The sequence below is a fragment of the Podarcis gaigeae genome (assembly GCF_964106915.1).
Source record: "Podarcis gaigeae genome assembly, chromosome: 8".
Lineage (NCBI taxonomy): Eukaryota > Metazoa > Chordata > Lepidosauria > Squamata > Lacertidae > Podarcis > Podarcis gaigeae.
In genome coordinates, this window is record NC_139684.1 from 50963375 (window position 1) to 50990813 (window position 27439).

General features: G+C 44.6%; 2 protein-coding genes across 7 annotated transcripts in view; one reads left to right on the forward strand and one right to left on the reverse strand.

Annotated features, from left to right (window-relative positions):
- The window catches only part of LOC310849595 (receptor-interacting serine/threonine-protein kinase 2-like), a 29323-nt gene extending 18028 nt beyond the window's left edge, over nucleotides 1–11295 (reverse strand). The window contains exons 1-4 of one of the 6 annotated variants that reach the window (XM_083749933.1): nucleotides 11004–11249; nucleotides 10145–10329; nucleotides 6203–6442; nucleotides 2108–2364 (exon numbers count right to left, since the gene is read on the reverse strand). The gene's annotated coding sequence lies outside the window, so the exon portion shown is untranslated. Of the gene's footprint in view, nucleotides 1–2107; nucleotides 2365–6202; nucleotides 6443–10144; nucleotides 10330–10620 lie in introns of all 6 variants that reach the window. The other 5 variants (XM_083749932.1, XM_083749931.1, XM_083749934.1 and 2 more) reach the window with 5 other exon arrangements.
- On the forward strand, nucleotides 11231–13347 carry TMEM30B (transmembrane protein 30B; the record flags this gene model as incomplete). The annotated part of the gene is made up of 1 exon (XM_083749977.1): nucleotides 11231–13347. One exon carries the CDS (start codon nucleotides 11231–11233, stop codon nucleotides 12311–12313), a length of 1083 nt encoding a protein of 360 aa, XP_083606103.1. The 3' UTR covers nucleotides 12314–13347.
- Between the last annotated feature and the right edge of the window lie 14092 nt (nucleotides 13348–27439).

Here is a 27439-nt window from a genome sequence, read left to right on the forward strand (position 1 = left end):
TGTCCTTTGGCTTGTTACATTTCCAGCTTTAACATTTGAGAACCTGACAATGATTTTCCTTCCTGTACGATTTAGCCAGAGATAGCATCCTACAACATACAAGGATTTCAAATGGATAAAAGGAAAATAATCCAAGGCTTTATGCTCCAGTGCACACAAAGATCCTGACTGCATAACTATCCCTGAGAGCTTGCAAGGTTAAGTCCTAGTTTGAACCCCCACAACCCTGTTTCCCCTATCTCCCCTGGACCCCTACCATTTGGTTGAGTAAGCAAGAGTGGAGCAGTTTTCATCACTCCACCTAATTCCTCATATCTTCTCGGAACTAAGGCTATTTTAAAATGTGACTTGCTTATGAAATATTTCTAGCCATAGTTGGGGGTTTTTAAAAAAGAAAAAGAAAAAGATGCAGTGAAATTGGCAAAGCCAAAGACTGTCGTTGTTCTTTTAATCTATTTTGCTCTGCTGAAGAAGCACATAGCCTTGGCTTTCACTCCTATCTTTTATCCGCGCATTCAGTCTGTAGCCAAACATGCTGCATCTTCCATTACAACACAGGAAAAATATAACCCTTTGTCAAAAGCCCTGGTGCATGCTCCAGCCACCTCTCTTGTAGAATACTGTAATCTTCACTCTGGCCTCCTCACATCTAACCTGAACTCTGCTATCCAAATCATTAAACTCTCTCATTATCCTGGTCATGCCAAACTCTCTTCTTGGCTGTTCCCAGATACAGCACTAGCTCTATGTCCTTAACTTTGAAGTCCACTATGTCTTTGCCACCAATTTATCTCTTTGTTATTATATCTAAATACACCCCTGTCCATGGTTTCTGCATCACTTGCTCCACAATCCAAAGAGCTCCTGATCCCTTCTAACAGCTCCACCCTTTCTTCCTTGCTTGGGACTTCCTCCCAGATCACCTCTATGATGCTACCTTTCTTGCTTTCTTTAAATATCTCTTCAGAACCGACCTTTCTGTACTGAAATCCATAAAAGTTCATAAGGCAAGCTGGAAACAGGGAAAAGTCCACAAACGTCTTGATTTGCCCCCAATGTGGAATGTGTGTGGAGCAGAACAAATACAAACTAAGAAGAGAAAGTGTAACTAGCAGCTCTGGTGATAGGGCTGAAATAAAAACTGTATCTGAGCTGACCCAAGACCTCAACCCTGACCAAAATATGGTTTAGCGGGCCAAAGTTTGCTTTCACTTTCACATTGTATCTATTCTAAGCCATCACTTGGCATTTCTCTTCAAAAGGAATTGTCAGTGGGAAACAGAACTTGTTCACCTACTAATGTAAAATGCATTGCAAGGATGTTTAGCTTGTTTAAAACCAGCAACTATGCAACTTGCCCCCAGAAGAAAAGTTGAGGATCTGATTCTGCAAACTGCACCCATCCAAGGCATGGCATTATGTCACAAACAATGGATTTAATTAATTGAGAAATGTAATAAAATCAGCCCGTGATAGCACAATCCTTTTCATGTAAATCCCATTTAGTTCAGTGGGTTGTATCAGCCCAATTCATAAGTGTGTATCAGATAGCAGTCAAAAAGACATGTTGTGCAATCCATTTCAGCATTGTTTACAGAATAAAGACTTAGTTTCAAATCGGACTAAAAGTGAAAGGGCCGGAAAAGTGACTTCTTAAAGATATAAACATATAAATAATTCTTATGGGACCCCTTCTCATTAGGCCGGGTTTTATTCCCCCCCCCATACCATTGCTATGCACTGAGGTGGGGGAAACAGCATGTTATGGAACACGAAGTGTTTAACTATCATCTGACCAGCAAGCATTGGGGGACATTTGAGAACTTGTCTCATGTTACAGAATTTTATTTTTGTTTGTCAATTATGCTTCAAAAGTACCTTCAACAGTCACGAAAATTTGCAGACTCATTCTAGTACTAGTTGGTACAACAAAACAAAGCCTTCAGCAGATCCCATTGTCACCTCCTGTTGTGGGATGCCCCCTGCTTTAACAACCTCCCACTAAAACAAGGCAAAACACCATTCCGTAAAAAACCCAATTTCTTCAGCCATATGGGGTGGGGTAGGGTGTGAAGAGAACACTTGCAAAGAGAGCATTAAAACTTACCTCAAAGAATGTGAGCAGTGAATGCGCAGGCTTAATAGTGGTCAACTGCTCTGGAGAAGAGAAGAGAGTATCTCCAACCCAGCACACTTCTGCAACACACTCTTGTGCTCTGCTGATTATGAGTCAGATGCACAAACTCCTCCTTTATTGGCTGCTGACAGAGGCCAATTCCCCCCCCCAGGCTAAGTTACAATTGTAACTCTTCCGTGCCCACAGATGACTTCATTTTCAACCGTGTCTGCCTTCCTTCTGACATTCTGCAAAACACATTTAGCAAAAATTCATACAACATGCAAGAAGGGAGGATTCTGGTTTCTTTGTCAGTAATAAACCCTGATTAGTTAATTCAGACAATACCTCAATACCTTTAACCACAATGCTGTAAAATAATAATTTATTTAGGTCTTTTTTATATAAATGTGGCTTACAATAATGTTAATAATATGCAATTAAACATTAGCATAATATAAAACAATACAACGATAAAAGGCAACAGTTTAAAAAACAAAATGGATTTCAGACAGTACTATGGTAGGATGTGAGGAAAAAACTCCACACATCAAGCGTATCAAGGCAAACTTGCCCCCCCCCCCAATCGCTTGAATTTTTTAAAAAAAAAAATTGGGTAGAAGTGAACATTACAAGCAGCAGCATTAAATGTAAACCTGACCTACATGCCACTCAATTACCAAGGGTATGAGAATAGAGACAATTACAGAATGGCAGAGAAGAACAGAAAGGACAGGGGAAAGAAAAAGGACACAAACTCTTACTCCACTCCCTTGGTTGTTGCATTTTTTTTAAAAAATGTTTTCTTTCCATTTCTGGAGGGGAGAGAGACTTTCTGCTGGCCACCAGGTAATTTATGCTCTGTGTCTTGCTGTTACTTTTATTGATTATAGATTAGCAATTCTTTATTGTGATTGATAAGTGTAAACTGTTTAATTATTATTTGCTGATGTGTTTACTATTGGATTAAAATGTATTATTGAATATTGTTTTATTTGGTATAAGTTGTTTATTTTAAAGTTATTATGACTTTTTTATATTGGATCAGATTGTTACTATTAATGTTTGATGTTTTATTATGTTTTTATATGTGTTGGAAGCCGCCTAGAGTGTGTTGGAAGCCCCAGATGTGGGTTATAAATAAATTATTATTATTAGTAATAATAATAATAATAATTCAAAGGCATAGCACTGAAAGAATGTGACTACAGTGGTACCTTGGTTCTCAAACTTAATCTGTTCCGGGAGACCGTTCGACTCCTGAAACCATTCAAAAACCAAGGTGCAGCTTTTGACTGGCTGCAGCAGCTTCCTGCATTCAAGTGGAAGCCGTGTTGGATGTTCGGCTTCTGAAAAATGTTCACAAACCGGAACACTTTCTTCCAGGTTTGTGGCGTTTGGGAGCCAAGCCGTTCGAGTACCAAGGTACCACTGTACTAGTAACTCTGGATTGCCAATGAAATAAAGGAGGTAGCCAAGCCTGGTAAACATTTGGCACCCGGGGGCAGCTGATGGGGTTTCACCCAAATATCTACCAGTAAGCCCTGATCTACCTCCTGCCCAGCCCTAGTATGAAGTCCCACCTGAAGGCTGAAATTGCTGGCTGGCCACTTGCAGGCTAGCTCGCAGCAACAGCTTCATCATTTAATTCTATGGAATGTACAGAGTAAGCTGCACCGTTGTATTCATTTTCTATGCACCAGCTTTTCCTGCACTGGCTTCAGAAGCATAAAGAGTGGCTGAGGAAACCCAAACAGATGAGCAGAGTATAAATAATAATAATAATAATTATTATTACTATTGAAGAAAAAATGTTCTTGGAGAGCTGCTGCTGAGCAGTGAAGACAAAGCTAAGTCAATGGTCTCACTCATTTTAAAGCAGTTTCCTACATTCCTATGATCTATCTCTCCTCCACCAACCCATTCACTCTCCTGCATTGAATTCATTGTCAACTACCAGGTGAGTTGTTAAATACAAGCCTGCTGTGTGCAAAATGGCTTGACTGACTGAAGAACAGCAACGTGACTGAAGAACAGAAATGTAACAAAATATTATATCTCAACATGGGATCTGGCCAGGACACCAGAAACCAAACAGCAACGCATTGCTTTGCAGATAAGACTGCAATTCCTTTAAAAAAACCCAACTGTCAGGTGTTACATCTTTAATAAAGGATTCAGCCTTTTGTGGGTTCATTGACTCTTGAAAGTTTGAAGAAAATATACTTTTAAAAAAGGTGCCCAGGTTTGGAAAAAAAATATCAATAGGTATGAGTTTCAGTGAAAGAAAATGTTATGCAAATGCCAGTGTGGGGTATAGATTAATTGAGTTGGTCCCATCAACAACATTCAGAAAGGATAATATTGTGGATGAGCAATGTATTTATGAGTACGAAATAAATGAGTCAGAGTATCAGGTGGCAAAACATTGCAAATAAGCAGCATGTAGGCTACCAAATACCACAACCATTGCACATCACTGTTCAGAAAGTCTGTGGGAATGCTAGGAAGGTGTTCTGGTGAACTCTTTCTGTGTCATTCTGGTTATTCAGGTTGGGCAGCACCTTCATTTGTCTGGCTCTGACAGAGACTGAGGACAGACCTATGCTACAATGCCTTGTTGATCTTTGTTATTTGCCTCTGCACAGAGAAGATGAGCATGAAATGATGCACTGAGCAATTAAAATGATGATGAGTTGTTTTGAGGCCTGGAAGAGCTGCCACCTTCACCTATTCACAGGTATGCTTCCCATCGGCAGCTGTGAGCTCATGCCATTTAGGTGCACTACAGCCAACAGCAGCCTCCTCCAACATGGTGCCCACAGCTTCATTGGTCAATGGGACCAATGGGAGTTGTAGTTCAAAACATCTGGAGGACATCAGGCTAGCCAAGTGTATTGCTCAGAAGCCTTGCCTACAGTTTCTTCCATGACATGTTAGTTTTTGCATGCATAGTAGTGTGTGATTACTATGGAGTACCATTCATTTACATGCACCACAATCTGCAGTCTGATCTGATACTATGCAGTAGCGAAATATGAACCATGTTCAGCTTCTGCCCATTTGAGCTGCCCCTTGCGAATGCTTTATGCAAAAAAGAAAAAAAGAAAAAAAGAGCTTTGCACCCATGCAGTCATGTTTAGTTCAAGGCCTGAGCCCTCCGAATGTAAATTAAGAGGGAGAAGGAAAACAGTGGTGGCTCTTGGCTGACTTGGCAGGACCACCTGTTTAGCACCTCCCCTCCCAGAACTGCCTCCATCAGCATCCATTGCACCTGGCTCCATCAGAGGGAAAGCAAGACAGTGAAGCCCCCTGGGCTGGTTTAGTGGGATAGGCTCCTCCCAGCCCAGTGTGGACTCTTTGCAGTGGCCCTTCCACATAGTCATTATGAAACTCAATGGCAAAGTATAGGCTCTGCATGCAGAAGGTTGCAAGATTAATTCCCATAATTGCTTGCCAGAGGATTTCAGCAAAAGACCCCAGAGAGTCCTTGCAATGCTGTGGTGCATATATGGCAGACTCACATGAACTTGGATTTGTGTGTTTTCCTCTTCGCTCCCCATTCCTTTGTCCTTTTGTACTGTACCCATTAAGTGCTCAAAAACTATGAGCTCACAAACTGCAAAGCTTTTTACAAGTGGTCACAGAAGGGCACTATATAAATTCAAAAAACAAACGCTATGCTACTGTAGCCTAATGATGCAGTTATGAATCAGAACATTCCCAGTTCATACTTCACTTCTACTATAAACTCGCTTAGGCAAGCCACTCTCCCTCAACCTTAGCCCCCCATCTGCAAAACAGGAATAACAACATCAGCCAACCTTACAGTGCTGCTGTACAGTCAACAGCATGGTAATACAGATAGCATACTTTGACCACCCTGAAGCACTTTATTAACATTATGAAGCAAAGCCTGTCCATTGCTGCGTTTAGTCAAAATATTCAAAGTCATCTAGATGTGGAAACACATACTTCCCATCTCCTCGGAAGAACACGGGCCTTGTTAATGTCCACACCCCTTCATTAACATCCACAACCCTTTGTTAACGTCCACACCCTCGGCACATCAAGTGTCAGGCGTACCTAGTTCCAAGATGAAGTCTTTGATGATTTAAGAAGCACTGATGATTCATGAGAAGCACTAGGACTCCCAGACTTTTCCCTGGTTTCTATAAATGCAAGAGCTGTGATACTCTCATAAGGGAAAATGAAGACACAGTAGTGGTTCACCAGCTTCTTTGACAGCTCACAATTCTGGAATGAGCCCTTTTCAATTTGTAGGTCACATTCTTCATGGGGGCTGCATGCCAGTGGCGGGCAGTGCTAGAAGAAAAAGTGGGTGGAGCAATGGGCATGACTACATCCCAGCCCTGCAAAAGTCGGAGATTACACACACACACACACACACAGAGAGAGAGAGAGAGAGAGAGAGAGAGAGAGAGAAAAGTAGAGAGAAGTGTGCAACTACATGAGAGTTGAAGCTCAGAGACACCTGGAGGACCAAAGATTCCCCACACCTGGGGTAGAGCAGGAATGACAAAGGTGGTGGGGCTATGGAGAGACAAGGGGTCTGGACAGGGAGGCATTAAGGGCTGCATTTGGCTCCTGGGCTTGAGATTCCCCAGCCCTGCCTTAGTACACATCATCCTATATAGCCTTAATCAACACGCTAGGAACACCTTCCACGGTTCCAATTTCATGCCATTATTTAGCAACATTAAGATTACATGCCTAAAATGCTAGCATATTAAAAGGAGGTTGTCAGCACTGGCTATCAGTTTTTGTGTTCTTCCTGGGGCCAGTTCAGAGTACTGTAATGTTTTTGACTTGTATCTCTGCCTGTTAGTAATGATTGCCAGAGGCTCTGGGTTTGGAGGTTAAAAGGGTGGAGAAAGAAGGGAGACTTCAAGTTGCTCCAAGGACTTCCTTTTGTTTCTTCTGAATCTTCCAACACTGAGATTCCTTGGATGATCCCAGCTTCCATCATTATGAGAGACTCTATTTTCCCCACACTGTGCATAATTATACACACCTCTATAATGTCAGGACCTTAAGTCTGATCCTAATATATTCTGCTTATGTTTTTAAACTGACCCAAAGTGAAGTGGTGGTTCTAGGGTGCTTTCCAGACAATGCTAAACTGCCCAAGGCAAGTAAGTATCACTTTCAGCTCTTGGCAGAGCAAGTGACAATGATGAAAGGGACTTTCCCAAAACCACTATTAAATTTAACTGTCTAATTTTAGAATATAGAAAAAACTTAAAAAAAAAAACCCAAAGGAAAGAGCAAATGGTATGTAGGGTATATAGCAGATAACATGAATGAGAGAATATTCTTATTTACTGACTGCGGGAAGTGAAAAGAAGAGAGAAAATGGAGAAAGGACTAGTGAATTCTCTTATAACAATCCGAGCTCAGGCACAGTGACTGGACTTTCAAACCTGGCCCTATACACCCTAGATTTGAAATGCCATGGTACATCTGAAGCAGCACAAATGGATGCCTTCATCTGCCTGCAATAAAACATGTCTCTCTCATATCTGCCTCTACAACCATGCTGCAACCTTCCAACAGTTTGACTTCTCCCACAAAGTCACACTCCTCCATTGTCAGAGAAGACCCATGGAAGTTGATGGATTTGCCATTGAAATCAATGTATTTTAAGTTAGTCAAGTCCATCAACTTCCATGGGTCTTCTCTGAACAGGACTAATATTGGCTAATAACCCACACTTTTACCCTCACAGTAACCCTATGAGATAGGTTAGGCTGAGAGAAAGTGACTGGGCCCAAGACCACACAGTGAGCTTCAGAGCTGAATGGGGATTTTAACCCCATGTCTCCTAGGTCCTAGGCCCACACTCTAACCCCTTACACCATGATGGCTCACTTAGTACCTTCATGACTACAAGAATAGAATGGAGCTTGCTTCTGCTGTCCTGATGCTAAACACATTTGCTTGAGAATAACCACTAGACCTTGCAGATTCTGTAGGAAATTTTATAAACCATATAGCTACGGTGCTACAGCCTTTCCCTGTGTAAATGCACATTCTTCTGAGGAAACAATGCAATTTTGTAATTATGCTTGCAAGCAATCTGTTGATAGGAAAAGCCCCAAATGATTTCATTGTTTAGTGACCTTTCATTCACCTTCTGTGGTAATTAACTCAAAATGATCTAATGCTCCTGGAATTTAGAACTGGCATGATGTAGTCTGGAGTGATATTCTTCCTCCACTTTTATAGAAAAGCAAAAGGCACACCACTTTAAAATGAAAAGCAAGGAGGGGAAATGCTGCTAGCCCTCTTGCAACCAGAAGTGGTTTTAGGGTGGTACGATAGGGTGGTACGACTAGTGTGGTAACACTGGGTGCTACCCTGCAGGGTATGTGAAAACAATGCTGTAGAATAGAGCCCAAGAGATGGATTTTAGTATCACACAGGGCATGCTGAAATTTGAGAGCCCGAAGTCCACCACTGCCACAACAGCTCCTCACTACAAACAAGACCAGAACTTTTGTTGTAGGAATGCTGCCCTCTACAGGAATCACATGGCTGCACATGGTTCACCTGCTTCCATTTTTTCTTCCTACCTTTGAGGTAGGTTAGGCTGAGAAACGAACAGGCCCAAGGCTCAAAGTCACCCAGTGAGCTTAATGGCTGAATGGGGATTTGAACCCTGGTCTGCCAGGTCCTAGTCTAACACACTAACCACTACACCTCACTGGCTTCAATGTGAGTTATTCCAAGCTAAGGTGGCATTTCCAAACAGGCACATACTGTACAGGACTGAAAACTTTCTGTTCTATCTGGGCATAAAGGGTGTAGGAACGGGTCAAGTAACACGAGCCAATTCCAGCAAACTGTTCTCCATTCACACAATGGGTTTTTGAAGTGATTCTGTAAGTTCATACAAAAGTTAGTGACACGAGTTCTCCATATCATTCTTTTAAAAAGGTAATTCCCTGACAAGAGTTAAAAACAGGAATCTAGCTTTCTGTTTACTGAACTCTCAACTCACCCAAGCAAAACTGCATATAACCTATTCTGTTGCAAAGTTTCCAAGGGCATTAACTCAAAGAGGAAGTTTTTAAAGATCAGCAAAAGGAAACATGACAACAGACCCAACCCTAAATATTCTGTATTCTTTGTGAGACATGGCTTCTCCATCTGTAGCAAAATTTACACATGACACCAACTTTGGGAGAAAGAGGGAGAGAGAACCCTGCAAGACTCACATATCCAACTGGCTGGGTAGACAAGGGTAAACAGTGAAGATGTTGCTCAGCGGTAGAGTGTGTGCTTTGCATCTGTGTCTGCAAAGGGCTCCACATCCAAACCCAAGTACAGTGGTACCTTGGGTTACAGACGCTTCAGGTTACAGACTCTGCTAACCCAGAAATAGTACCTCAGGTTAAGAACTTTGCTTCAGGATGAGAACAGAAATCACGTGGCAGCAGTGGGAGGCCCCATTAGCTAAAGTGGTACCTCAAGTTAAGAACAGTTTCAGGTTAAGAATGGGCCTCCAGAATGAATTAAGCTCTTAACCCGAGGTAACACTGTATCTCCATGCAAGGCTGAGAAAGAGCTCCTGGCTGAAACCTACTGGCTGATCTCTGGCTGCTTTGCAGGAGATTGGCAAGGGATTGCAATTGCTAAATGATAGCAACAACAAAACAACTTTTCTCCACCTGAATCAGGTTGCTGACATGAGAAACCAAGAGTAGACTTTTGTGTAAAAGTACTGTGAGCTAAATTCAGTTCTAGTACCGAAAAGCAATCCTGAGACTCAAAGGCACACTGTTCTTTCATTCTTTTTGTGTCTTTTGCACATGGCTCTGGTTAGCAGAATATGAGTTCTAGTAGAAATTCCCCAAAGAAGATCCAATAAGTCTGAAGTTTGCTCATCCTTGACGCTGATAATATGGAATGAGATGGGTCAATGGTTTGACTTGAGACTGCTTCCTATATTGCAAAAGCAATGCTTTAGAAATGAATAACTCTCAGTAGCAGCAACTTATTCACCAAGCAGATTCAGTCATGGCAAAAAGCTTTGTGGGTGGCAACATGGGAACACTGCCTTCTGTCTGCTACAGGTAGCATTTATCAACCTTGCATGAAGAAGGCCACAGGTCCCTCTACTGGCTGGTCTGAAGGCAGGTGAAGTCACCATTTAGGTAAACCTAAGCAGGTTTGGGTCTGGTCAGTGTCTGTAAAGCATATGTATGCCAACTTGGGTTTCATGATGAAGAAAGGTGGTTTATAAACATATGGAAAGTATATTCAGCAGCTTTTTAGCTCACACCTTTTTAGCTTAGGTGTGAGTTATTTTAAGTGTTCGTTTATTCAAAATATCAATATGCTCTCCTTAAGATGAAATTCTTCAAAATGAATATAAATATTCCTCTTGGGGGGGGGGGCGGGGACGGACCGCGCGTGGCCGCCATGCCTCCTGAGTCCCAACAAGGTGCAGGAGCGCAGCCGAAAGCGCGCCTTCTTACCTGAGCAGCGTCAGCACCTCAGTCCCGACGGGGCGGGGCCACGAAGGTGGAAGTTGGCAGGGTTGGGCTGGGGAAGCAGTACCTGCCGCCGCCGCCCCGCCCAGACTTTCCAGCGGGCCAGATCACCACAGGTGCGTAAGAAGGCGCCCGCGCGACGTCTCTCCCTTGGCCCGACGCCAGGGGCGGAGCTTGAGAAGAAGAGAAAAGCGCGGGAACGGAACCCGGGGTCCACCAAGCCCCGCTACTTGGGCTTGGGTAGGCTGAAGGGCCGTCTCGCGCGCTTTAGCAAGGGCACGCGCAAAGGCGTTTGGGTGGAAGCTCGGAGTACGCGCGGTCGCGCGCCCCCCTCACCTGTGCGTCCCTGGGGGCGTGGCCCCGCTCACCTGCGGGGCGGTGTCGCAGGCAGACCGAGGCCACCCGCTGCTGCCTGGACTAGCGGAAGAGACGGACTGACTGGCCGGCGAAGGGCCGAGCGCGCATTCCTCCCTGCCAGCCCATCGCCGGGTGGCCGCGGGAGAGGCTGGCGCGCAATTACTCCCCTCACAAGCAGGTCAGGCTCCCGCCGAGCCTGCCTGCCGCTTCTGCTGAGGTCGACCACCCCGACGACCGCATGGCCTCGGGCTCGTACGACGTGAGCGGCGGCCACGCCCCGGCGGACCGCGGCCCGACGGCGCAAAACAAGCCGGACAACACGGCCTTCACTCAGCAGCGACTCCCGGCCTGGCAGCCTCTGCTGTCGGCCGGCACGGTGCTGCCGCTCTTCTTCTGCTTGGGCGCGGCCTTCTTGGCCCTGGGCTTGGGGCTCCACTTCTCCTCGGAGGACATCCACGAGCTGGAGCTCGACTACACCGGCGCGCCAGGCTCCAGTTGCTCTCGCTGCGCCAACCTCACCAGCAGCCCCACCCGCCATGCACCTTGCACCTGCGTGCTGCGCTTTGAGCTGCCCATGGATTACCCGGCGCCCGTCTGCCTCTACTACCAGCTCTCCAACTATTACCAAAACAACCGGCGCTACAGCATCTCCCGCGACAACGCGCAGCTCAGCGGGGACTCCTGGGCGCTGACCAATCCCGTCACAGAGTGTCAGCCTTACCAAAAGAACCACAAGCTCCCCATTGCACCCTGTGGGAACATCGCCAACAGCCTCTTCAATGACACCTTCGCCCTCTACCAAGTGCTTCGCAATGGCTCCATGGTCTCTGTGCCCCTGGACAAGAGAGGCATCTCCTGGTGGACCGACACCAACGTCAAGTTCCGGAACCCCGAATTGGTCAATGGGAGCCTGGCACTGGCATTCAAGAACACCACCAAGCCTCCCAACTGGCCCTACCCAGTCTACGACTTGGGCAACAACACAGGCCCAAACAACACAGGCTTTGTCAATGAGGACTTCATTGTGTGGATGCGCATCGCCGCCCTGCCCACTTTCCGCAAGCTGTACGCCCGCATCCGCCAGGGGAATTTCTCTGTGGGGTTGCCCCGTGGCACGTACCAGCTCAATGTCACCTACAATTACCCTGTCCTCTCTTTCAATGGTGGCAAGAAGGTCATTTTCAGCACACTTTCCTGGATGGGGGGAAAGAATCCTTTCTTGGGCATTGCTTATCTTGTTTGTGGTTCGGCCTGCATCCTCACTGGCATTGTCATGCTAGTTGTGCATTTGAAATATCGGCACCAAAATGAGGACGATTAATGGTGCAGACTCCGACAGTCAACAGGTTTAGGGGAGGACTGCTGCAAAAAGTTTGCTGGCCAGATTCTTTCTGGTATTAGAATTGAACTTAGTTTGTAGCCTTTCTTTTTTTAAAAAGAAGCCTCATCTTCAGAGTAGTTGAGAATCAAATAGATGCCTCTAATTGTGTGTGAGAACATGTGTGCTGCCATCTTCAGTCACTATAATTCAGACATGTGGGGTATATCTGCCAAGGATAGCCTGCCACTGCATTGGTTTTCTTTATTCACAACAGAGATGCCCCCAAGGAAATCCATGTTTAATTAAGGGTACAGGAGACTCTCCTCTTGTTTAGTGCTTATGAAACATGGCCTGTTTTCAGAATACTGAGAAGACGTGTCCTTTGAAAAGGGGTACCATGCCAAAGTTTTAATAATGAACATTATTAAATGTTCATTCATTCATACTTCAGCACTTTGATTTGTTCTCCAGCAGAATTGTTCCCAGATTGAGAGTCCTACTGGAATGACTTGAATGTAGTATCATACATTTATGTTTCTTATTTTACAGCAGTCTTCTGTGGATGTACTTTCTGGCTAACTTAAGAAGTGATGCATAGATACCTGGGGGATTCTACATGCAGTGATACACAAAGTGTGTCCACTGGTGGAGTTTATAGCATTCTTCATACTTTATTATGTTGACTATGAGCCAGCTGCACTTGTTTAATAATGCATTTTAAATTCTTTGTTGGGATTCAACCATCTTTGGATTCCTTGGGTTTTAAGGTATCAGTTACTTTAGCCTTCTCATTCACTTATGAAGACATGACAGTTGAGATTGATGGAAAGCATGCTACTGGGCTGGGGGGGGGGAGAGAGAATACAAAGTATCATGCATAGAAAATCCACCCATGCTGATTTTCTAGTGTTCTGTTTTGTTTGCAGACAACTGACTGGAAATATCTTTTCTATCATGCTTTTTGGTAACTAATCACATTTTTAAATTCTCATTCCATAGAAGGTTGAATAAATCTGAATGACTGAGAACTGAAACATATTTTAGTGTCATTCCATTTCAATAAAACTCACCCACCTAGCAGGAAGCCCTACTTATTTCACTGCAGCTAAGCAAAATGTAGTACACTAAAATATTGCTTGGTTTTCAGTGACATATGAATGGATAAGAAATCACATTGCTTGGAGATCCACGTGACTTCACTTGTTCCCACCCCACACCCCAGGCTGTATGTGGAAGGCATATCCAGTGATAAAATGATTGTGGGACATCCCAGTTTGGATGTGACTTTCAGCATATAGTGTGATGCATAGACGGAGGATGGAAGTGAAGCATCCAAGCACAAGGGCCCTTACTGATCTTGTTCATTTTGTAGAAAGAGTGGAAATAGCATCTGGACAGCCCTAGGCATGGATGATGAAGGACGCAGGTGGCGCTGTGGGTTAAAGCCTCAGCGCCTAGGACTTGCCGATCGAAAGGTCGGCGGTTCGAATCCCTGTGGCGGGGTGCGCTCCCGCTGCTCAGTCCCAGCGCCTGCCAACCTAGCAGTTCGAAAGCACCTCCGGGTGCAAGTAGATAAATAGGGACCGCTTACCAGCGGGAAGGTAAACGGCGTTTCCGTGTGCGGCTCTGGCTCGCCAGAGCAGCGATGTCACGCTGGCCACGTGACCCGGAAGTGTCTCCGGACAGCGCTGGCCCCTGGCCTCTTAAGTGAGATGGGCGCACAACCCCAGAGTCTGTCAAGACTGGCCCGTACGGGCAGGGGTACCTTTACCTTTACCTTTAGGCATGGATGATGTGAAATGTGCCCTTCTGCCAAGGGGGAACTCAAAAGCTTTGGTTGTAGTTGTGCATCCTCTAGCATGTAGAGTGAAAAGAAAACTTTACATGTATGAGGTATGCAAGAAATCCAATTTGCTGGCATCCACAAAAGGCTTCTTCCAGCACCTAGGAGAAATGGCAAATGGTTCTCAGGTGGGGAACCAACCATAGGTTGTTGGCAAGTTTTGGCACTGTTTTTCAGCCGCCATGACCAAAAGAGGTAGCCAGTGAGCCTGACCTCATGTATTCAGACTTTTAAAGAGGTTCATGGTTTTAACTGGTTCTCAAGTGGCTGAAATGGACATGGTACAGGAGACTCGTGATCAAAATTTCCAGGTCTGTTCCTTTTTTAACTTCAGGTAGATGGGATTGTAATAGGCGCACTTTTTATAACAAGAATGCAAAGCTGAAAATGAATGAACTGCAGCTAAAATCTTATGTTCATTTTTCACATGGTCTAGTCTTCATGTAAAGACTGCAAAAAACAAAGCCCTACTTCCCCTGCCCCCTTCCAATATTCTTAGGAGGGTTCCTTCTCCAGCCAGAGAGTGGCTGGAAGTGGGGAGGTGGAAAAAGGTCCTCCTTTCCTTCCAGCAGTGGCAGTTTTAATCTGAAATCTTAGGCATAGTACTGCACCCAGAGCTCAGAAACTGCTCACAGTAATGAAATTCCCTGTTGCAAAACACGCCTGGAACAGTTTTGAACTGTTGCTTGAATGCCTTCATCAGACTTCGTTAACCAGAGATGTAACAATACAAAGCTATTGTTACATCTTCGTTAACAAGATGTAACAATAGCTGCCAATACAGCCACAAAGGTTATCATACACCTGAAAGCTACATCACATGTTATTGTTAACAAGCCAGCCTGAGCCAAAAGTAAGCAATGAATATAAATGTTATCTTTGCATAGTACACCAATTTCTGCGCGTGCACACCCACACCCACACAATATTGCCCTCCATTCAGAAAAGCAGAGGAGACCCATTCCAGCCAAGCAAAACCACTCATGGGAGATGTGCAGCAAGGCCTGAATGGAGTGTGAAGGGAGAGGCATGTGGCCTGCAGAGAGTTCTGAGAGCCAAATAGAGGTTTGGAAGGCCATATTTAGCTGCTGCGTCTGAGGTTCCCCACCTATGTTCTACTTCCAGTCTTGCAGTCAGTCTCTCTCTGAATTCTAGTTTCTCTCCCAAGTGGGGAGAGTTCTGTTGTGCACTAATCCTACTCAAAGTAGACCCACTGAAACTAATAGACAATGGCTAATTTAGGTCTACTCTGAGTAGGACTTAGTTGTATCCAGGTCTACCCTGCTTGGATAACTCATTTCATTGGTTACTTATTAATGACAGCAAGAATACGGAAAGCTAGAAATTGGAAAGAAGCAAAGGGTTTAAATACACAAAAATGGTATAACATAATTTGGGACCTAGCACTCTGAAAAACTGAGGTGAAACTTGGCTAGAGGGTAAAACACTTGATTCCCTCATGGCAGACAGGTGGCCATTCATACAGCACACAAACAAAGTATCTCCAGAACAGACTGTATCTGCTGCATTCCATAATATATGATTGTGTTAACAGTCTCCTACCTATTGATACTGTACTAGCAGCTTTCAGTTTCTATGCACTTCAGTGCTTGCATTGACTTTACTATTCTTGTTTACATCTAAACTTTGCCTTTGGGTTTGGGAAAGGGAGGGGGGATGTTCAGTTTTTAATTATTTTCTTTTCCATAAATAAAAATAAAATAAACTGAGTCATATTGAAATAAAAAAATCTTTCGTCATGATCAGCTGCAAAACGGAGTGGGTGAATAATAAAAGTTTTGCCCACCCCTCTACTGGAAAAAACCCATGCTGTCACCTACTCTGGACAGAGCAGAAGACTGTTGTTCATGCAACTTGGGAATTTTCCCCCTGCTCCTAAAAAGAATCCCTTTTGCCTGATAATTGCTGATCCATCAGATAATGTTATGTACATTCTGTTCCTTTGTATTTTTATAGGAAACAAAAGCCTCACCCCACCTGGCTTACAAATAAAATGCAAATTGGGAAGTCTCTTTTCAGACTCAAGTACTTCCCCTCTTTTCTTCAGTTATGCAATAAATATATTGCTTAGCAAAGTGCAGTATCCAGAAGTTAATCATTTCCATAGAGGTGATAGTAGAGTGAACTGCTCTATATGTCCTGTGGAAAGAATGTAAGCAGCATGTGTGTTTTACAGAAACTGGGCATTTCCCTTTCTTCTAATGCAAATCAGCCAAGGGACTTTTCTGCTTTTTGCGGTGTTTTTTTCTTAAGAAATACTTGCAACATGTGGCAGGAGACTTTCACAACCACAGCTTGAAATGGAAGAACTATGTCACATGGATAAACATTACTCAGAGTCAAAGAAAATGAGGTATAATATCATGAGATATATTTGCTCTTACATAGCCTCTTCATTTTTGTGTGCAAGGGAGCAGAATCAAAAGTCAGAATAGCCTTTGCATCAAAATCCCAGATACAGGCTTATACATGCAATTGTTTGCGGCGGGGGGGGGGGGGGGAGGAATAACTGCAGACTCATGAGAACAGTATTGAAATTATATGAGCTTTGTATATTAAGTATTTTACAAATAAAATTTGTCCAAACCTAAATTCTCAAACTGAGGCTAGGGCCACTCTGGATAGCATGACTTCACTCCAAATCCCAAGTCATTAGGCAGGGCAATAGGAGTTTCAATGGTACAGCCAGGGTTAAGAAGCCCTATTCTAGAGAAAGGAAGTGAGGACAAGCATAGCTCTTATGGAAATCTTGTGATATATGAAGGCATACAAAAACTAGATTCTGTTCTGAGAAATTAATGCATTCTGCTCTGCCAATTTTCTGGAGAGGAATCCCAGAATTGGAAAGAGGCACAAAGTTCATTCTAGTTCAGCCCTCTAATGATGGAAGAAATTGGTTGCTACAGCACCCCGGATCATCCCTTGTCATCCAACTATTTTTATTTGCACTTTTTAATTTAGTATTTCAATGTACTCTGCTTACGTTGTGATTCTGAACTGTGATGACCCTTGCTTATAAGGAATAAGGCTCCAAATCTCACTTAGAGCTGTTCGTTTTGCTGGTGACGTTTTAATGACACCTTAAAGCGAGATGGGGACAGTGTGAGGCCAAAGTGGGCTGTCAAGTCGAGTGCTCTTGACTTGTCTGGCTGTGATAGCTGGAAGCTTTGCAGAATAGTGGTGAAGAAGAGGAACAGCTCCATCTGAGCCAGATTCTCTCCTAAGCAGACTCTCAGGCCGGAAAATGGAAAGATGAGGACTAGTGAGGTCTATGAGCACCAATGTTTATCACAGGGGTGTGGAAACTTTTCTGGCCCTTCAGCCAGATTCTTATGTCCCCAAGCCTTGGTGTGCCGAATTTGACTAGACGACAGAGCTGCCTACCTACCAATTGCCTGACACCACAATGGTGTTGAATGACACTGCCCTTTGAAGCTGCAATTTTAGGGGCTACAAAGTGCAGTTTGGGGCTGTTTAAAAGCCCCTTTGCAAACAGCTCCACATTGCTCTTTGACTTTATTTTCAAGATGGGAGCATACCTTGCTCCAGAAGCTGAATGACTAGGAGCTCACATTAAACTCCCAATTGTTCCTTTAGAGCCACCCCACCCCTGGTGTTTCATATTATGTCAGGTGTGGGGCAGGTGGGCATGGTTTGGGTAACTAGTCTCCCAGGCCAAATTGAGACTCCAGGCAGGCCACCTTTGGCTTGTGAGCCAGATGTCCTTCACCCTTGATTTTTGTGAATTGTATAACTGTCTTCATCAGGTATGTCAGATAAATAGAGAAACTACCACTTTTGCCTTTAGAATTTAAATCCCTAAACAACTTGGGACAAGGTTACCTAAAGGGCCACTCCCCCCTCCCCATATATCCATGCCTGGCAACTGCACTGCTCAGATGGGGCACTGTGGAGAATACCATATGCCCCAGATGGATACTTACCGTAGTTTGTACTAGAAATAAGATTTTTAGTGTTGCAGACCCATCCTGCTGGAACCATTTACCATCTGAAATTAGACAAGTGCCTAGCATATTTAGGCAGTTACTGAATACATTTTTTATTTAAGTTACAGGTAGGTAGCCATGTTGGTCTGCTGTAGTTGAAACAAAATAAATAAAAATCCTTCCAGTAGCACCTTAGAGACCACTTAAGTTTGTTATTGGTATTTGCTTTCGCACAAAAGCTCATACCAGTAACAAACTTAGTTGGTCTCTAAGGTGCTACTGGAAGGATATTTATTTATTTATTTATTTATTTATTTATTTATTTTTCATAAGACTGTTACTGAAGCATGACCCACTCATTTTATGGAATATTGTTTGCACAACTGTGGAACTGGTTTTATTGCTTTTAGTTTCAGTTTTACTGAAACTGTAACCTTTTATCTTTTTATCTTATTTTTATCAAATTGTCAACCATTTTGAGGACTTTGGGTTATGAAGCACTTCATAAATCTACAAGTGAATAATAAATAAATGGAAAGAATTTTGATTTAATTGTGATATCAATTGTAGCATTTTAAAATAATTCTTTATTTTGTATTTTTTGTGAGCCACCTTGGAAGCCTTGTCAAACCAAGGTGCATGTGGAAAAATATAGCACAAATAAACAAGCAACAAAAACAAAACAGGGCTGGCTTGGGAGTGCAGTTTTGTCTGGCTATCATGTGCCAACTGACATGTTCATTCACCTGAAGAAATGAAAACTCATGGTTGTCCACTTTTTAGTCTTCAGACATTCTGTTTCCTCTATTGCATACTTGATTCAATTTTTTATTTTATTTTAATAATTTATATCCCATTTAATACTGCAGTGTATGTGGTGTACAATAAAAACATAACATTGGTTTCCTTGAAGTGGGGTCCCCTCCATTCATAGTGTATTTTTACGTTTTATGGTGTGTGTGTGTGTGTACGCTGAAATATACATTGCCCAGATAACTGAAGAACAATAAGAAGAGCCTGCTGGATTAGGTCAGTTTCCCATCTAGTCCAGCATACTGTTCTCACAGTGGTCAACCACATGCCTGTGGCAAACCCACAAGCAGGAAATGAGCACAAGAGCACTACACCAGTGTAGTGTAGTGGTTAGGAGTGGTGGACTCGTAATCTGGTGAACTGGGTTCAATTCCCCGCTCCTCCACATGCAGCTGCTGGGTGACCTTGGGCCAGTCACACTTCTCTGAAGTCTCTCAGCCCCATTCACCTCACAGAGTGTTTGCTGTGGGAGAGGAAGGGAAAGGAGAACGTTAGCCGCTTTGAGACTCCTTCGGGTAGTGGTAAAGCATTGCTGCCTCCATCAGTGGAGGGAGAGCATAGCCATTATGGCTAGCAGTCATTCATAGTTCTCGCCTCCATGAATTTGTCTAATCCTCTTTTAAAGCCAGTCAAGTTGATGAATATCACTGCCTCCTGTGGGAGCAATTTATTGTTAACAGACAGTGTGAAAATCCTGTAAATAAACATGTTCCAGGTCTTTCATAGATGCAGGTACAGGGTGTCCCAAAGGTGACCTATGTGATCATTGGGACACATTTTTCTGCCATTGCTGAAGAAGTGATTAGAAATTAGAAAGAGAGAAATAATTTACCGGCTGAGAAAGGTTTCTTGTTTTATAAACTCTCATTTTTGCTCAGGAAGTTGGAGGGGTTGAACTCAAATGGGTACTTCTGCTGAGACTCATCATTAAGGGCAGAAGCAATATTGGTTAGCACTGTGGTTCCCTGCAAAAAGAAAAAGAAAAGAGAAACACAGGAAACACAAGAAAACTACAGAAGGAAGCATTAATGCTGTGGTTGGCAATGGTGCCCGTGTGGTCTTTCCTTGGCACCCGCAAAGCCTCTGAGCTCCCTTCTCATTAACTTGTTCATCATGAGATAAGGGGAAATGAAATGGTGAGTTACTTTTCTCTCCTCCTCTTGAAGGATACATAGGTAGAACCCACACACATACAAAAAATGCTGTGAAAATGCTTTCGAACTTCTAGGTGGGCAGGAGCTGGGACCGAACAATGGGAGCTCACCCCGCTGTGGGGATTCGAACCGCCGACCTTACGATCAACAAGTCCTAGGCACTGAGGTGTTACCCACAGCGCCACCCGCGTCCCAAATAAAGAAGATAAGAGGGATATAAAGCCTTCCACTGTATCAATGCTTGGAAGCCTTCAGCCCACAATGGGACTATTTAGACCTGGTATATGTCCTAAATTGGCTTGTGAAGCCATCCCCCCACAAACTGTACCCATCTTCTGTCAAAAACCTTACAAAACACATACACACTTTCATTGCAGACAGATGCTCAGTTATTTCCTTGAGTCAAATTGATATGTAACTTAGCAGGTAGTAAAATGCCACCTGCTATAGCTTCCAAGTGACTTTCCCTGTGCCCAGTGGAAAGTAAATATTTAGTCCCAAGCAAAAAAGTGAGCTCCAGGCACACCCTCCTGCTGTGCCCTTTCTTCCAATTGCACTTACTCCTGCAAATGGTAGTCAACCTTCCTTTGTTCTCCATCAGCTCTTTTGTTAGATAATGGTGGTGGTGGTGGTGGAGAAAAAGGAACCTTACCTTTTCGAATCCCTTCAAGGGATTCTGCATATTGATCTGCAGCAAGTCTCCAGTGAATGGCAGAGGCCGTGGTCCAGGGGGAAATTGTTTTGGATGGATATTCTTCCAGAAACCATACAATAGCAAGGAGATAACCAGCAGCCAGCTGAAGAGAGCCATGGTAGCAGTGTGGGAACAGCTACTGTGTCTTAGAGTCTCTGCTGTAGTTTGTGGCGGTGATCCAAACATAATCTGAAAAGCGGAGCACCACAGTCTTGATTGGAAACCTTGGAAACCTTCAAGGAGTAGGCGTATCTGTCCATTACACACCCCAGGAAAAAGAACAAATGTAAAGTTGTTGGTGTGTAGTGGCAGCGGTGGAGCATATGCCCACGCTGCCCAGGGTGTGTGCGTTCCTGAGGGGGGGGGGCAGGGCACGGAGGGTGCCCTCCCACGTGCCACAGTTCAGGGTAAGAGAGAGGCAGAGAAGCTGCTGCTCACTCTCCTCCTGCTCTCTGCAGCCAAGTCAGACATGACGCAGCAACAGAGCTGCTGCAGCCAGGTGCGCCTCACCATGGCTGAGGAGGGCTGCTCTCTGCCGCCAGGTCAGAAGAGCTGTTGCCACCAGGCGCAAGGTGTGCCACCCACTCGCCCGCCATTTTGCCACCTCCCTCAGTCATGACACCTGGGGCGGACCGCACCCACTGCTCCCCCCTTCCTACGCCTCTGTGTAGTGGAGAAGCAGATTCCCTTTCAAGCCATCTAGGTTCCCTCCTCCAAGAAACAGGAGTAGGGTTTGCTTTATAGATAACAGGATCAAGATATTTAGGGAGGGCAAGAAGTAAGAAATTAACTCAGCGTAACAAGGAAGGACCCAAATAAAATATTCATTGTTACAGTTGGTGATCAGTACCAGTTGTGGACTTTGGACTCTCAGATTTCGATGGGGCCCTGTGTAGTACTAAGATCCAGCTCCCCCCTAGAGTGACATCACTAAACAGAGAAGAAGACTGACTAGGTGATGCAATCTGAAAAGTTTTATATTTCTCTGTGTCTCTCCTCCCCCCCCCCCCCCGGTTTCTGCAGTATGGTAGCTCTTGCTTGACCACAGGATTAGAAAACATTTACAGAAAATGGTCTGAGCATAGTAGCATGTGAGGTTGCAAAACACAGCCACAAGCCTTGCATGAGTTCCTTTGGAACAGGATCTTGCAAGAATGGAGAACATTGGAATTATTTATCTTCTTTTATGCACTGGATTTGGCTACGATCAGAGCCAAATATGGCATATGTGGAGGAACTGGGGCATTGGATGAGTTGAATGCAGAAAGCCCTGAATTGCTACAGGTCAGGCTGGGTGAATCAGAGCACTTTGTGGCTGTCAGGGGGCAGAGAATTAGAGAGGAAGGAGATGCAGACATCAGGCAGAAAATACCTGCAAAAGGGCCAAGACCTATCCTGAGTGACAACTGAAAGCCATAATATCCCTGAGATTTAGAACGATCCTCACTTCCTAACTTGACACAGGCTGCGATCTGACAATAATAAGCATTAGACTGATTGCACTAACAATCTTCTCCTTCTTCCAAATGCTTCACCAAACAGGGGGCATTGGCAGGGGGTGACCCAGGTCCTGAGATCTCCTCCCCTACCCCTTTTTTAACTGTCTCCCAAGCCACTGGAACCCTGCTCAGGTCCGGGGTCTGCCAGCTTTGTAGGACCTCAATGATTCCTATCATCTGGTGTCTAAACACCTCTCTCATCAATCACAGCTCTAACTTTATTCATTGGTTAAAAGCTCCGAAATCCAGGAGCCACCAGGCTGACTCCAAAACTTCCAGATCTGATGAAAATAGGGGCATCCTATTCCTCCTGCATCACCATCATTTCATTATTTCTACCCTGCCTATCTGACTGTGTTGCCCCAGCCACTATGGACAACTTCCAACATATAACACAATAAAACATTAAAACAGTTCCCTATACAGGGCTGCCTTCAAATGTCTTCAACAGGTTGTATAGTTGTTTATCTCCTTGGCTTTGGTGGGGGGGGGGGAGGGTCAGATAACTCCATACTCTCCAATATTTCTCCAATGAAAATAGGGACGTCCTGAGGAAAGCAGTACATACCTGGATTGAATCAGAAACTGGGAAGGTTTCTGCAAATCTGGGACTATCCTTGGAAAATAGGGGTACTTGGAGGGTCTGTGACTCATTTCACACTTAGAAGGACATTTTGCTAGATAATTTTCATTCTAGGAGGGCTAGAGACTGACTTCTATTTTTAAAAATGCTCCGAGTCTTGGAGCCCTTGTTTCCCCAGAGAGACACCAGTTCCTGCCTTCACCTATTCCCTCCCTTGTGGTGCCACCTGAAGTTGGTCTCTTCACCCCACTGAATGGCAGGGTTGGCCCAGGCAGCAGTCTTTCTGTAGTCTTTCAGAGCTCTGCATGCTCTCTTTTCTGTTGCCATACTATCAGGGTGGAAGAATTGTATGCCAGCAGTAAAAACCTGGCTGAGCTGTGGCACACGCCCACAGTGCCCCACTTGCATCAAGTGGTCTCAAGTTCCCCATACTTGTTGTCTTGGTTCAGAAAAAAGGAAGCCCAGCTCATCATTGGAGCAACAGAATAATGTGAGCCTAGCTTTGAAGTCTGCCTTGACCCTCAGCTGTTGGGCTGCAGAGCCCTCTTGTGACTTCACCCTATCCCTGCATGCCTCCCCTCTTCTTTTCCCCTACACACTACTCTTTTTTGTTTAGACTAGATGCTTTTTAGATTAGTTTAGATCAGGAGTTGGGCACCAGTGGTCCTCCAGATGATATGCAGACAATGCTGGACTCCAACTCCCATCATCATCCCTGACCATGTGCCATCCTCATGATCTGATGGGAGTTGAGTCCAGTAATGTCTGGAGGCCCACAGGTCCCCCCACTACCTGGCTAAAACCCATCATGTGAGCAGCTCATTCAGTTTGGGGGTAATGCATTGCCCCCTGTACTTGACACCGGCCAGACAGCTCCAGTGGGATACTGGCAGGGCTCTAAAGAGTACCATACATTTCCATGTATTTTTTTTTTAACTTTAAAATAAGGTTAAAAATCTGGGGGTGTCTTATATACGGATAGTGCATAGGCCCATTTTCTAAATTTGCGTTCCCCCAAAGTAGGGGTGTCTTATACATGGGGGCATCCTATACATGGAAAAAAACGGTATGTGGGGGTGTTAGGGGGCCAGGAGTGTGACCCAGGAGAGGGGCCCAGTGATTTATGGGGCTTGGTGCCACCTGCAAGGCAGGAGCCAGGCCAGAGGGAGGAGGAAGAGTCAGGGCAGTCTGAGATGGAGGAAGCCACACGGGATGTGGTGGAGGAAGAAGAAGCTATTCAGGCAAGAGAAGGAGCAGTCAACTCCCTACCTTCTCCTGCCCTGCTGTCTCCTAGAACCAGGAGGAGCTTGAAGAGAGAAGAGCAGCAGTGACTTCCATGCAGGAGAAGTCTCAGGTCATGGGTGCGACCTGTCAGAGGAGGGTATCTAAGCTGGAAGAGGGGCAGGGCCCCACTGTTGCTGCAACTGCTCCACAGGCCCTAGACCTGTGGACAGCTGGCTAGACGCTAGAAGCATGCATGCATGTGTGTATCCAGAGCACTATGGAAGCTGTTATAAGTACTTCACTTGTCGATAAAGAGTTAACTATCTGAAACGTGCCTTCCTTAGCTGGGGTGGCAGGCAGTGACAAGGCACTGACCTGCTGTAGAGGAAAGGAAATGGTGAATCAGTTACCCTTTAGATAATGAAAAATCAAAACAAACAATGGGTGTAAGAGAACACAGATATTGGCCTAGCAGTCACCAAGGGGGCCAGTCCAACCCTCTGTAAAGTGACACCAAGCCCTCTACGCTGAAGTAGCTTTGGTCAGCTTGAGGATCGCTTCAGTGTGGATGAGGTGCAAAGGGAAAGTAGCCTGAAATCAAAGGAAGCCCATTGAAAATGATGGCTCTGAGTGAGTAATGCCCATTCATTCCAATGAGCCCACACAACCCCATTAACTTCAATTATTGTTTGCAAGCAACTCTTTAAATTGTGCTGTATTTTTTTTTTACCACTGGGCGGCAGTGAAAGACTGTCAGTTTTGTTTCCTTTTTCTTTCTCCTTTTCTCAATGGACTAATCTGCCTGCCCTTTCATTAGCCCTTGTGTTCAGGTGTTGTAAAAAAAAGAAAGAAAGATGCTATCAAAAAATGAATAGGATTTTAACCATGTTAGGGGTGTGTCTATATATCTATATATCATCTATATGGGTAACATGTAGGCAGTCTTGCTGCTGACCAAGTGGGTGTTGTTTGCTCTGGGGGAAACTGAGTCTGCTGTGTTTTGGGGACAGGGCTGGTGTGGGGGACTCTCTGGTTCTGAATAGAGTAACTGTGCCCCTGAAGGACCAGGTGCACAGCCTGGGAATCATTTTGGAGTCACAGCTGTACATGGAGGTGCAGGTCAATTCTGTGTCCAGGGCAGCTGTCTATCAGCTCCATTTGGTATGCAGGCTGAGACCCTACCTGCCCACGGACTGCCTCGCCAGAGTGGTGCATGCTCTAGTTATCTCCTGCTTGGACTGCTGCAATGCCCTCTATGTGGGGCTACCTTTGAAGGTGACCTGGAAACTACAATTAATCCAGAATGCGGCAGCTAGACTGGTGACTGGGAGTGGCTGTCAAGACCATATAACACTGGTCTTGAAAGACCTACATTGGCTCCCAGTACATTTCCAAGCACAAGTCAAAGTGTTGGTGCTGACCTTTAAAGCCCTAAACGGCCTCGGCCCAGTATATCTGAAGAAGCGTCTCCACCCCCATCGTTCTGCCCAGACACTGAGGTCCAGCTCCAAGGGTCTTCTGGGGATTTCCCTCAGTGCGAGAAGTGAGGTTACCGGGAACCAGACAGAGGGCCTTCTCAGTAGTGGCACCTGCCTTGTGGAACGCCCTCCCATCAGATGTCAAGGAAATAAACAACTATCTGACTTTCAGAAGACACCAGAAGGCAGCCCTGTTTAGAGAAGTTTAGGGAATTATTATTATTATTATTATTATTATTATTATTATTATTATTAAACTGAACCATGTTCAGTCATTGGAGCCTCCATCATTAGCACAAAGGTGTACAGCTTAGACAGAAGCCGACAACCTCAGTGAGAACGAGGTCACCGTGGAAAGCCAAACAAATGGGAGAGTTGAAATGAAATGTTCTGGTCTTGTATTTTAAAGTAAACAGGTTGAATTCTTTTTGCTGACATCTTTTTCTAAGACCAGATTCTCTCAAGTCCCAATGCAAATGATGGCAAGGTGTTAGAGGACTGAACTTGGTGCCTACTAGGGAAGCAGCTGAGTGGTAAAGTATCAGCTTTGCATACAGGAGGTCCCAGGCCTAGTTCCCAGCATCTCTAGATACAGCTGGGAGAAACTCCAGCCTGAAATCCCTACTGCCAGTCAGTGTAGACAATATTGAGCTAGGTGGGCCAGTTTCCTGATTGAAAGAAAGTCCTTGCATGGTCCCAGACATGCTACTGCTTCAGTATTTGCATGGTTGCGGTGAATTCTTTACCTCCACCACTTCTCCTTATTTTGAGGCAGAAAAGGCTCTTCTCTGTATACAAGCTTTATCATGCTTTGGATTTAGCAAGCATCAGTGCTGCTGCTAGGAAAACAAAACACAAAAGGGAGTACTCAGCTGACCTCGGAGCTCCATCTTTGAGCCGCACCCCAAAGATTTCTGAAGAAGCTTTTGTCCAGCTCCCTGCCGCTAGGTGTCTGGTTACATGGTTGTCATGGGAGCAAGTGTTGCTCCGTCATCCCTAACCAAGAAACCAGACTCTGATGTCTTACATAACTTGCTTGCCTCCTTTCATGGCAAAGCCAAGTTCCTTGAAATCCTAATCATGGCACAGTACAAAAGGGTGGAGCACTCAGTGACATAACAAGATTAGGAAACCTTTTCTATTATTATGAAAAAGCAAAATGTTCCTGCTTCACTGAGGCAGAGTTGTTGTCAATGCCCTCAGGTCAGTCAAGCAGAGGCAGAATGAAAATAGGGGTGGAGGAGTAGCCCAATTCAGTTCGCATTTAAAGGCAAACCTACCAAATTAGCACTTTCCGAAACAACACGTGAACCCATGTTTTGGAAGCTTTCTGAAACCATACACAACCATCTTTCGGAAGTCATGCTTCTCCAGATTTTGCAATGCAGTCAACCAGCCAAGTATTATGTACACAAGTGTGTCTACCAGAGTGAAATGTGCATACAAATATATACATTAGTGAAAATAACAGGCAGTGACACATTGTACTGTGATACATTGCTTTGCAAAAATAAAATAAAAATGTGCCTATTGTAATTGCCAACAAAAGATGCATAGATCTGAAGAAAAACTAAAATGCTGATGAATTTTCATGGAGAGCTTTTAAAAAAAGAATCTTCACAAACTGAAGCAGAATTATGGAAAGCTGAACTTCACACCGAAAAAATGAGAAACTGTGAGAAACCAAAATCGACATCATCTATCCCTAGGTGAGAGCAATTCATTCTGTGAGCTTATATAGGAGCTCCTCACCCCGTGATGCTCTGATCCAAGCAAGTATTTCCAAGTATCCCCCCTTTCCCCTGAATAGCCTAGCTAGCTGGGTGCTTTGGTGGTGCTTCTGAAGTTCTTTGCCTGGCTTGCTGCATTA